The sequence below is a fragment of the Chroicocephalus ridibundus genome, chromosome 5 (assembly GCF_963924245.1).
Source record: "Chroicocephalus ridibundus chromosome 5, bChrRid1.1, whole genome shotgun sequence".
In the NCBI taxonomy this organism is placed as follows: Eukaryota; Metazoa; Chordata; class Aves; order Charadriiformes; family Laridae; genus Chroicocephalus; species Chroicocephalus ridibundus.
In genome coordinates, this window is record NC_086288.1 from 68683639 (window position 1) to 68696360 (window position 12722).

At 37.3% G+C, this 12722-nt stretch overlaps 1 protein-coding gene across 3 annotated transcripts in view; it reads right to left on the bottom strand.

Annotated features, from left to right (window-relative positions):
• ATP8A1 (ATPase phospholipid transporting 8A1) overlaps positions 1-12722 on the bottom strand; it is a 124877-nt gene that overhangs the window by 48066 nt on the left and 64089 nt on the right. For all 3 annotated transcript variants that reach the window (XM_063335568.1, XM_063335570.1, XM_063335569.1), the window contains 4 exons: positions 12324-12463; positions 10285-10423; positions 8337-8401; positions 2585-2757 (listed from right to left, as the gene is read on the bottom strand). In XM_063335568.1, coding sequence (XP_063191638.1) covers positions 2585-2757; positions 8337-8401; positions 10285-10423; positions 12324-12463 — 517 coding nt within the window. The remainder of the gene's footprint in view (positions 1-2584; positions 2758-8336; positions 8402-10284; positions 10424-12323; positions 12464-12722) is intronic.

Genomic DNA, 12722 nt, shown 5'->3' on the forward strand with positions numbered 1-12722 from the left:
AAACCCAAGGAGGGCTTAAAATGTTTACTGCCTTTATATGGATGGAAAAGAGGCCTATATCTTCATTTAGTCAGGATGATGTTTAAGTGATTTACATTAATTAAAAATTACCATTTTAAATTTTTTATTTTCAAGCTCAACGAGGAAATGAAATTTTTGTTACTAATGATGGAGCATTAACAGAAACGTTTTTGTTTTTGGACAGAATTCTGACTTCTGAGAAGCATGTGATATTAAAAAAGCACATACTAAAGCAGTGAGTGCTACAAGCAAATATTGTAGTTTTAACCTGCAGCCAATTTTTAAACAACCACAAAATATGTCCGAGCATATACCTAGACATGTACTGAAACCAGCCGACCTAAGCATATTATGGAAACATACAAATGGCAGAGAGAACGCTACCAGAACAGAAACTTTCATTTTGCTCTGTTGTTCCATCAGAAAGATGCTACCAATAAAAGATAGCTATATGGACAAAATATCCTTCAATGCTCCTACAGATGAACAGAAATGGCAATATTGTCTCTTCAAAAGGCACAAAATATACTTTCAAATCAAGGAAAGAGAAGACACAGAAACGTAGTTTTGAAAGAGCAGTTCTACACGCATCTCCTGCTTGTTACTTACTATATGGAGCAAGACTGGAACTAATAGAACAAGCACAAAGCTCCAACTCGCCTGTCAGAAAGACTACTGCCGTTACAAAAATGTTTATACACAATATAAACTGTATACTGGTGTAAGATCTCAGTTTAAAAGACAGTAAGACCTTAGTTTGAAATTCAGGGTCTTTCATGCTGGAGCATGGCTACAAAGCTAAACCATTAAAAAATTAATAAAAAACCCACTTGGTGGCATAACGTATTGCATGACAGTATGGAAAGACGACAAAGCAGGTGTTTATTTGGATACTATAATCTCATATGCTTTTCCCTGTCCTTTTGCAAGACAAAAAACAGCGCCATTTTGAACGCTGATTTTTCAGATGAATCTGCTTTATCTTAATGGAACATTATTACACTTTCTCCCTGAACACAAGAACCTTACATTTATTTACCTTATTAATCAAAAGCAGACAACCTATTAAGGTTTATTTACAACAGTTTTCACATTTGTACAGACCATGTCTCTACCTTCAGGTACATAACAGGACAGGCAATAACGGGGTGGTAGGCAGTAAGCTTATATAATTTATTGAAAGAAGATGTGAATTTGGTAAGAAATTATGGTGGTGTTTTTTTTTGTAAAGCAACATTCCAATTATAATCAGACATAGCACCCTATTTAAATAGAATTAGACGTAACTTGGATACACAGATAACCCTAGAAATTTCAGTCCTACGTTAATTGTGAGAACTTGAATTCGTGACACTGTTGTATATTGAGAAACAGCAAGCTATAAGGCCTCTAGAAGAGCTTAAATACCTTGTTTCTGAGTTAATTTGTCCTGCTTTAATATAGGAATCAGCTTTTTCTATGCTACTACAAAGGTCAAAATAGTGAAAAATACTTTGAGAACATTAACTGGCTATCCTTGTAATAGTTACCTCAGACACTGATGAAAATAACAGCAATTTCCACAGTTCTGTATTGTTTGATTGCATTTCTAATATAGATATCCTACCTGTGTTGCCAATGATCTTGTAAAGAAAAGTCCTTGCTTATGCTTTTTGACAGATTAATCACTTGGCCTAAGCCAAGCTCTTTAAACATTAACAGCAGCAGTTCTTGTTTATCTAGCTTACCAAGCAGCCAACTCCCCTTTTTGTTCAATCATTCAAACGTAGAAAAGGTGACGTACTGCTCAGGAGATGCTTGCAGTTTTTGAGTTTAAATCCCAAAAATGCGAGACGACCCCAAAACACATAACCTGTCACTTATACAGTCCTACATACTCCTTAATATAAATCTGGAAATATTAGAAGGCAAGCCAAACTGCTTTCACATTGCGTATATTTAAAGAATGCAGACATTTTGTTTTCTTTGATCTGGAAAAAGTTCTCTTGTTATGGTAAGCTTACAGCTCCAATAGCTGATGTTTGAATATCTGATTGCACAAAAGAACCCTAAAACAATCATAATAACAAAAAAGGTGTTTTCATCAGCTTCAGGAAATAAAAAAATCACCCAGAGTAGTACTTTTAACATTTCTGTGCACTTCTCATGCAACGTAAATCATGGCTTACAGAAAAAGCAGATAGAAAATCTTGCATGTGGAGGAAGCTCTATAAAAAAATCCAGATGTGCTGAGACCTGCAGTCAACTGCAGTATGAATTTAAGGTTAAGATCATTGTCTCAGTCTTACTGAGACTACCCTGGATGGATAACAAGTAATTTTTCTAGTTATACACAACCTGAATGACTTACTTTGACAGGTACACCCTGTAGCAGACTGTTCTACAGAAATATTTTGTTTGAATGACTGTATTTCAAAACTTCAGCTACTAAAGTTTCGGTTTTTTAATATATATTTCATGGTTGGACAACATGGATATGTGCATTTTCTGTGAAATAAAAGAAGTTTCTTAACTTTAAAATGTCAATAAAAATACTGCAAAGCAAAAATAATGTAAACCTTACCTGCAACAAATAACAGCTTTACATGATAAAGCCAAATCCAGAAAATACTGTCTCACTCCAAACGTCAAAGCATACTTCAGAGATTTACCATCAATGATGAGAGCAAAATCATTTTCCTTTCTCAAAGCATCACCAAGAGTACTGCAATGATGGCTAAGCGTCTCTCTTGTTCCCTGTTGGACAAAACAAATTGTGTCCATTATTTTTAATTCCTACTGTTCTTAAGTCCAAATTTTTTTTCAGTGTGATCAGAAACACTGATATTTCCTTTCCTGAGGAAATTACCTCTTGATTATGCTATCAAATAGACAGTATCACACGAAAAAAAAAAGTATGCTCAACAGCTGTACTATTAGAAACCACAGTAGAAATGGTGTGTAGGACTGCTCTCATACTCTGCTGAAATAAATGTAAGTTGTGGTGAAACTTTTAATGCTCTTTGAATGGTAACAATACTTGCACAAATGTTTGCTGAAAGATATTGTTAAATAAGTTTTCTATATACCTATGCAAAAGAAAATTCATATATATATAGACAGATAACAGAAGAAACAATTTCTGCTCGTTATTATACAAAATGGTCCTAAATGTTTAGAAAAAAAGTACAAGTAAAAAAGATAATTCAGAACATAAGTATATGCATTAAAACTGATAATTCTACCCATCCTATCAAATTTATATTTTAAGATAAGCCCCCATCAACCACATGTTATATAAAGGATCATATTTTGTATTTTTCAGTTACAAAGAACAGTTTAAACCACACCTACACAAGTCACTATTCTGTGATCCAGTACTGAGAACTTTAGATTATATTCAGTAGACAATACATTCATAGAATCATAGAATTGTTGAGGTTGGAAGGGACCTTTAAGATCATCGAGTCCAACCTTTAGCCTACCCTGACAAGAGCCACTTCTAAACCATGTCCCTCAGTGCCCCATCTACCCTTTTTTTAAACACCTCCAGAGATGGTGAATCCACCACCTCCCTGGGCAGCCTATTCCAATGTTTAATAACCCTTTCAGTGAAAAAATGTCTCCTAATATCTAATCTAAACCTCCCCTGACGTAACTTGAACCCGTTTCCCCTCGTCCTATCACTTGTCACCAGGGAGAAGAGGTCAGCCCCCATCTCTCTACAACCTCCTTTCAGGTAGTTGTAGAGGGTGACAAGGTCTCCCCTCAGCCTCCTCTTCTCCAGGCTAAACAACCCCAGCTCCCTCAGTCGTTCTTCATAAGGTTTGTCCTCCAGGCCCCTCACCAGCTTTGTAGCCCTTCTCTGGACACGCTCCAACACCTCAATGTCCCTCTTGTAGCGAGGGGCCCAAAACTGAACGCAGTACTCGAGGTGGGGCCTCACCAGTGCCGAGTGCTTTTGTATTTGTGCAGAAGGACCTCATAGCCTGCTTTGGGAGGTCACTAATACCTATTTAATTATGGTACAGCTCTACCATTGAGTGTCATGAAGAAGAAAAAAAACCTGCTTGTTGCATTTCTTTCTTTTTGAATGGCCTTCATAGAGCTACAACATACTCTTCTATTGTTTCCTGCTTCACAGCCCAGAAGTAAGAAGGGTTTTAGAGGAGAAAGGAAGATGAAAACAAAACTTCAGCTTATAAAACATTGAATTTGGAAAACAGTAACATCCTATGGCAACAATGTTCCTTTATTTTTCTAGAAGATTAACAATCAAAATGTTGTGCTACTTCAGTGATGTCAGGCATACACGTAAATAAAATTTGGTGTAACCACCTAAAAATAAAACACCAAGAAGTAATAACAAATCTTAACCCTCTGAAATGAAATTAAAGATATTGCTTTGCCTTTCCCACCGAACTTACTCCACCCAGTTCCACACACTGTTGTGTCCATGTTTTTTCCCTACTTTGCTTCCACTGGCTTTCTAAAGATTCATTGGTTTAACTAAAAGGAGATCGGGCTGTTGGGGTTTCATGGCTCTTCCTCTGTAAAAACAGCAAGGGAAACGAAGTGCCACTGTTTAAAATTACATGTTAGAAAGCCTTTAAGATGACAATAACTGCTGTAACTATTTTCTCAGAATGTCTTTTCTGATTAAGAAATACTGCAACGCAAAGGAAGTACCAATTTTTCTCATCTCCATGGACTATTTAGCTTCTGACTAAATTTAAGCAATGCAAGAGCCTGAAACTTCATATTCCTGTCATCTATTGTTTCTTCTCATTCATGCAGTATAAACTCTTCTGTTTAAATTGACCTTAATTTTTTCTCACAGACAGACATGCCATCAGGTAGCTCCAGGCATGCTACATATTAAAAACAAACAAAAAACCCCAAGACAATACAAAACACTTACCCCTACTGTAAACTTGTCATATTTAAAATTCCTTTGTGGGCTATGTAGCCCTACACTGCAATCCAATGCCCAAAATTAAAAGCAGTATCAGAACATCCCTTGTTTGCTTCTACACCATTTCCATTAAATATTTCTCAGTAAAACTGAATAGTAATCAAACTATTTTCTATTGTTATTAATTCAGTTCACAATTAAAAGAATAATGCTATGTTCTTTATGATTTCTGTCTATCATTAACAGTACTATACTGAAATTTAGCACTCCATTAAGTTAATACGAAGGCAAAATAAAATCCAGTGTTCTATACAACTGTAAGAACTTACTAACAAAAACTCTTTATGAAGCTAAGCAGATGTTTTGAGGCTCCAGTCCCATGAACAAGTTATGTGTCAGAAAAGAGAGATACATAAATGCCTCCTGGAAGTCCTTCTAGTTCTATCCCAGCCAATGATAAGTGAGGAGTGGGAATGGGGTATTTTTCTTTTAATTCCATAAGTAAGGGAATTGGTTCACACAAAAGAAGATCTCTGATTACAGCATATTCGTTGTAAACTTACTTCACAGAGCTGGGATACAGTCTAAACAAATATTTATTTTTTTTTTTTTTTTATACTCTAACTTCTTCCATCTTGCATGCTAAGGTCATAATAATGACCAAACTGAGGAGGTATTTGTTTTGTTAAATCTTTATTACATGTCTTAGGGACAGGGGACTCTGCCTGTCCCTACAAGGATTAGAGTTGAGCTAGCTCCTTTTCAGGAGCAGCGACTGGTATGCAACAGATATTGTACTAGTATTGCAACAGCAGGCAAGAACCATCCACTTACTGCCACTCTTTTCAGTACTGTGAAGGGTATGCAGACCAAGAGAAGCCAACCTTCCTAACTCCTACGAACGTACCAACATCTTTATATAGCCCAGAGGCTATGCCCATACCTTGCAGAGCCAAGGAGGAAAGGACTTCCACAGAGCAACTCTTCTCCAAGATCCTAAACACAAAGGTCCCACTACACTGGGATTTTTTTTCTTCAAGGTTTCATGGCTGCTCAGTTCCTCCTGTCTGAGGTAACTGGGTTGTCCAGCAGCCCTCATGGGAGCACAGTTCCTTACAAGGTACGGGACAGAGACCCAGTACGGGAGGTGGATCTGTGCTGCTCACAAGCCAAAGTTTCACCTGTATTCCTTAACAGACAATATTCCAACCAAGTATTACAGACTCTTGCTAGCTGTTGGTATGCAGAAAGAAAAGAGGAATGGCATCCATCCTTGCAGCTGCACTGACTCAGGGTTCTGCAATCAACAGCAGTCCACCCCTCTCTCCATTTCCTGAGACCTGCTCCACTCCTCCATCAGAATTTTCAAGGCTGTTTTTGACTCAATCAGTCGGACTGCAAATGGAGACTGACATCTGATTCCAACCACACCAGCAAGCAAAAAGTAGGACGCAAGGTCTACATTAATCAAATGTGCACCATCAAACAAGGCAGAAAATTTTCAATGGAGTTTCTTGTTAAAATACTGGCAAAGAGTTAGTTTATTATTATTATCTGAACTGTCTCTTGCCCTCAAAATATTTGATTCCTACATTTACCTGCTCCTGAAAAAACATGATCTATGTTATCATCACAGACGGATTTGCAAGTGACCAGTTTGCATTTGCAATTTCAGCTGCATCCCCACGTACTTTGAAGATACTTTGTGCATGTAGGGAAAGGATCTCTCAATCTCCACGCAATCCAGACGCTTCAGTTTGAAACAGGGAGTACAGTGCAGTTACCATATCAGATACCTAAATTATATTTATATACATTTATTTTTAAAATATATTGCTTAATATATATTTATTCAACTTTCCAATCATTGCATTAGAAGTGATTAATGTGCAATGCTTGTTTAATGAGTTTTTATTGGACTCTTTTCAGTAGTTAAATAAAACTACCTCGCTTTATTTCATTACATATGAAGAAGTATACAAAGTAGTCAACCTTTTGCACTTAAAATCTATTAAGTATTGTGGTAGTTCTGAAATCCAGCAGTCTGTGTAAATAACCTAAATATGAGACAGAAGTTCTCCCTTCCATTGGTTAATTTTTACTCAGAGATTGGTTGAGGAGCAAAAAATTTAAAAGCAAAGTTAAGGGCTTGAACCAAAAACCTTTCCTGTTTTTTCAACAAACAACAATCGCAATCTTTCAAAAGCTACCCAATGAACTGAACTAAACTAAGAAAAGAAAATTGCCTCTTTTCATTAATATCACAGGCTACTTGTGTCAAAAGTTGCTTACTGTATCAACAGACTCTGGTTCCAGACATTAATCAACAGCTTCTGCCTGTCCCGTGTTTGGGATTTTATTATAAAATCTTATCAGCAAGAATATGTTGCTTAAAACAATTTATATTTGAAATAGAGTCATAATGATTAAATTCATACTGATGTTGAAAATACATTATTCTAAATGGGTCAAAACATTTAAATAAGCACTTCTCTAAAAAAAAGGTAGTATTTTAATTCCTGTTGTAGCCTACTCTTATATGCTACCATGGAAACCTTCTTACCGATTCTCATACTTTCTTTTCACTTTCCCTCCCTAAATCCTATCTTGAGCAATCTGACCACAATACAGAGTAAGGTAAACTTTATTTCAGGGTTTCCTCCGGAAGCCTTCTGGACAGTGAGTTCTCCCACTGAGGAAATTCTTCTACTTCTAAGTTCATTTAAGGCTCCCTTAGAGGGTGGTAAAAGGATTTAAGTTCTTTCCCTCATGGGATTTTTCTCTTAATATTGCATTCCTACCTTATCTAAAGGATCTCTTCTCTACAAAGCACTATATATTTGCAAGTTAGTAGTTTTAACCCTTACTTGTACTGCAATATCTGATTACCATTTCAGCTGTTTAACCACATAATAACAATTAATTTTTGGCAGATACTAAGTAGTCTGTAAGAAACAGCATTAGAAGGGAATTTAGGATTAGTTTGTTTGGGCCCTGGTAGGTGCTACTAGAAGCGCGTGAAACTCCTGACTTCGCGCCTGCATGGACATAGTCATTTCACTACATGGAATTTGTTTGCTCATCGTTCTCGAGTTCATTTGTGCAGTAGCTACACTGTGGTTTTGGAAGCTGTAGACAAAGTTTCTAGTTATTCAGTAACATTTTGTCACAAAGGCCATACACAATCTTCCAAGTACGCAATACTAAAATTAACTAAGATTATTATAAAAACAAAAAAGTAACCCCCCAAACCAAATAAACAGAAACAACCCCCAATCGTGGTTTTAGCACGTTTTTCTGTGTTTGTCCAGATAAACAGATGCTCCAAGTTATTTTTCAGGCCACCTCCACCATGACGTCTGGATATCTTAAGCAATAAAACAATGTTTCATTAACTGAAAACTTTGCAGATTTTACTTACATCAAGAGAGCCTTCATTTATCACAATTAGTCCCATGTTCTTTCGCAAAAGTTTACAGGAGTGACCTGTTGAAAACATTTTTGTTTTCAAAAATTTTTTCCACAAAACCCATTATAATAACACAAAGCATTTTCTTTTTCCTGTAAGAGAACTACAGACAGAACTAAAACTTCCCCAGATGAAATCAGTGGTAAAAAAAAAAAATAATCATACTGCATTCTATTAAAAATTAGCCAGACGTGTACTAAGTCAGAACAGTCAGAGTTTTCCTTGATGAAACTTGCGCCTGTTGTGCCATATTCGCAGAGGTGCTCAGCAGGAGGACATGAAACAGCTTTACAGGGAGTTACAGAAAACACCAAACAGATATCCCTTAGCCTTGCAAATTTTTGGAATGCAACTTGCATTTCATACAGAATTTGTGTATATCCATGTTCCCATTCTTTTCTTTTATTCTTTGATGCTTTAAACAGAATGTATGCTGCGTGCTAACGATGCAGGCTGCCTAGACAAATATATATAATAAAGTGAAAATCCTGGTAGTATGTGTATTGCCTGAAACCTGAAGGTACTAATGAAAATAACCTTAGATAACTGTATCACGTGCGTACGAGAAGTCTTTAAGATTAAAAATAATAATGGTAATAAGAAGGATCCATATGACCACCCATGTGATGGACTGCATCAAAAGCAGTGTGGCCAGTAGGTGGAGGGAGGTGATTCTGCCCCTCTACTCTGCTCTGGTGAGATCCCACCTGGAGTCCTGCGTCCAGCTCTGGAGACCTCAACAAAAGAAGGACATGGACCTGTTGGAATGGGTCCAGGGGAGGGCCACGAAGGTGATCAGAGGGCTGGAGCACCTCTGCTATGAGGACAGGCTGAGGGAGTTGGGGTTGTTCAGCCTGGAGAAGAGAAGGCTCCGGGGAGACCTTATAGTCCCTTCCAGCACCTAAAGGGGGCCTACAGTAGGGATGGGGAGGGACTCTTTATCAGCAAGTGTAACGATAGGACATGGGGTAATGGCCTCAAACTGAAAGAAGGTAGATTTAGATTGGGTATCAGGAAGAAATTCTTTACTGTGAGGGTGGTGAGACACTGGCACAGGTTGCCCAGAGAAGTTGTGGAGGCCCCATCCCTGGAGGTGTTCAAGGCCAGGCTGGATGGGGCTTTGAGCAGCCTGGTCTAGTGGGAGGTGGCCCTGCCCACGGCAGGGGGGTTGGATCTAGATGATCTTTAATGTCGCTTCCAACCCAAACCATTCTGTGATTCTGTTACCAAAATAATGCCCTATTTTGGGCACATATCCAGGCTACTGCAGACGTGCTGATAACGCTCACACGCAAAGAATATTAAGTCTTAAATGCAGCTTTCATGTATTACTATTTAAAAATACTGATTTATTGCTGTTGAAATTAGTTAATGCATGATTATTTTTTTTCCTCCTTTATAATAAAAGGGAAAAATAAAAGGAAACCTCTGACTGATGGTAAAGTTTATAGTACTTTAATGCACGATGTATATTGTTTTGCTTCAGTTAAGATTATGGTCCCTACTGGCTTTCTTGGAAAGAAGGAAAAATACAGAAGGAAAACTAAGAATACTTATAGTTTCTTAATGTTATTCCCTCTCACTCTCAAAACCCAAACAACGTATTATTTTTAATTCATTTTAGATGCTACAAAAAAGCAAAAATGCCTATTTTTTTCCTCTTCTCTATAGTAACATTAATTTTTCTTGCTCTTACTATTTTAATGGAGCAAGAATCCATTATTTCCTACTCTCCCCCTACCAGTGACTGAAAAATAAGCCAACATTTAAATTCTGGAATGACATATAATATTATTTCTTTTTACAAGATAACTTTCCGTTCTGAAAGCAATTTTACTCTAGCAACCTCTATCACTTTTAAATCTGTAACAAAGCCATCAAATAAATGCAAATATAATACCAATGTTAATGGCAGTCTCTTGTTTGTCCCCAGTAAGTATCCAAATTTTTATGTCTGCTTTCATGAGCGTCTCTATGGTTTCAGGCACTTTGTCTTGTAGTTTATCTTCAATTGCTGTTGCTCCAAGCAGCTGAAGATTCTGTGAACATAAAATATTCAATATATGCAGTTTTTTTGGTTTAAATTCAGTTTTAATCTTTCTGTTTCTTTTGTTTAACTTTCCATATTTACAGCAAGATTAATGCTCTCTAAATTCGTTAACCAGATTTGGTATCAACTAATAAAGATCTTCCAGTTTATTCCTATGAGCCTTAAGTTAAATATCTATGTGGCTTGACAAACTGCACAGTGTGACCACTCAGACTTCACCCAATTATTCACAAACTCAGTAGCTTGTTCAGCAACAGCTACCTTTTCCTGAGGGGCATCTCTCTGATTTGAATACTTAAGGAGTGCTATTATTATGTTTTCTCTTGCTTGTAATGATTTCTCTTCACCTTGTCAAAACCCCCCACCTTGTCAATTCATCTTAATCTTGAAACTATAATCTTGATTATGTTTGGTTTTAACTTCCCATGCAGCAAATCTGTATGGTTTTTGTGAATACAGCCATTTTTATACTTTGTATTTCTGTACCTTTATAACTAGCTAAAACCCTGTTAATGACACCATTATAAATCTAATAATATGCAATCCTGGTTGCAGCATGGCCTGCATACTACATACTGACAAAGTACTTGTGCAGCTAATACAAAAATTTGTAATGGTAGCAGCGTTTCCATGGCATTAACGACGGTATATAGTTTTAAGACTGTCTTGTGCATGTTTGGATAAACTGCTCATTTATGTAAACTGAAGTCCCATGAGTGACTGATGCTATATCCCCTCACTCTTCTTTTTCATGAATTAAGCACTGCAGGTTTTTGAGGCTCTGAATTTTAAGCAGTTTCATCAATGTAATCTCTCTTATCCTTTCCAAGGAAAAAAAACCCAAAACCTAAAATCCCCAAAAAGTCAAATATCAAAACTTCAAGCAATATTGGTCTCGTGAACTCCTTTTGCTTATACATTTAAAAGCCATGGAGCATTTTTGTTGAGGCAGTGAAGTCTAACCGCGTGCTTGGCTGCTCCTGCAGCAGCGGTGCCAGAAACTCAAGGGAAGTGATTACAGCTCTGCTCCTTGTGAGGCTGCATCTGGGTATTACCTACCTCCCTTTCTAGGCGTTCACTACAAAAGAGGTTGACCAAGTGGAGCAAGTCCAGTGGAGGGACACAAAAATAGGCTGAGGCTCGGCGCGCACTGTATTAAGAGCAGTTGAGGAAGCAGGACTAGTTTAACATGGGAAAAAATTAAGGCTAAGGGTAGGATTCCATGGCTTCCCTCCGCTAACTGAAGAAGGCTTGCAGAGAAGCCATCTTCCTCCAAGAGTTACACAGTGAACAGGCAAGAGGCAATAGTCACGTTGTGCAGCAGTAGAAATTTTAATTCAGAAAAGGAGGGAGAAAAGAATACTTGAGCACTAAAAAATTTGCTTACTGCAGCTGGGAAAACTCCCTCCTTAGAGATACTCAAAACTTCAACGCACTGAGCAAGCAAAATTAGCCCTGCTTTGAGTAGCAGGTTTGTGTCTAGATGACCTCCAGAAGTCTCTTCCTACCTTCACTACTCCATGGTTCTATGATCATCACACAAAGACGCAGATGTTGCTTGCCTGTTATTACACTTTTTTACACAACAGAGCAACTCTGAAAAAAAGCTTTCCAGTAGTTCAACTCCAAATCAATACTTTCTGGCAAGGTAGCTACTTGCTGCAAGAACTTTGTCATATTAATCTTTCCTTCATTTTGATCATCTGAATTGCAAGGACTACATGACACAGTTGTCAGTATATTGCTAGATTTTTTTCTGTCTAAGAGTTTTTCCTCAATAATGATTCAGATTTCATGGTATAGAAAGTAAGGACATTAATAAAAACCCCCCTTTTCCTTGCCCTTCCACCCCCAAAAACACCCCCGCCAACCAAGAAAGCTACACATACTTTTTCAATTAGTTCGTAGCTCTCCTCAAGTTTGAGCGCTCTGTTCTGTATAGCTGTAGAAGCACGGTGGTAGCAGTCTAACCACTCTTGATAGTCACTTTCTGAAATTTCAGCCACGGCAAAACACAGAGTTCTTAAGCCTAAAGAGAAAGCAGATAGTATGATTCAGTATTTGTTACTCCCTTCCTTGATATGCCTGCAATGAGTAACTACTAAAAGCTGAATTTATTCTGTATTTTATGTACGCTTATGCCTGATTTTCAACTTACTGCTGTATGTCTTGAAGAACTTCTTTTAACATAGATAAAGTAAAAAACATGATATAAATAGAAATTTATTCAACAGTACTGTTTCAAGATAGCTGAATGGAATACAGGTGATGTACTTGAAGAGAAAAAA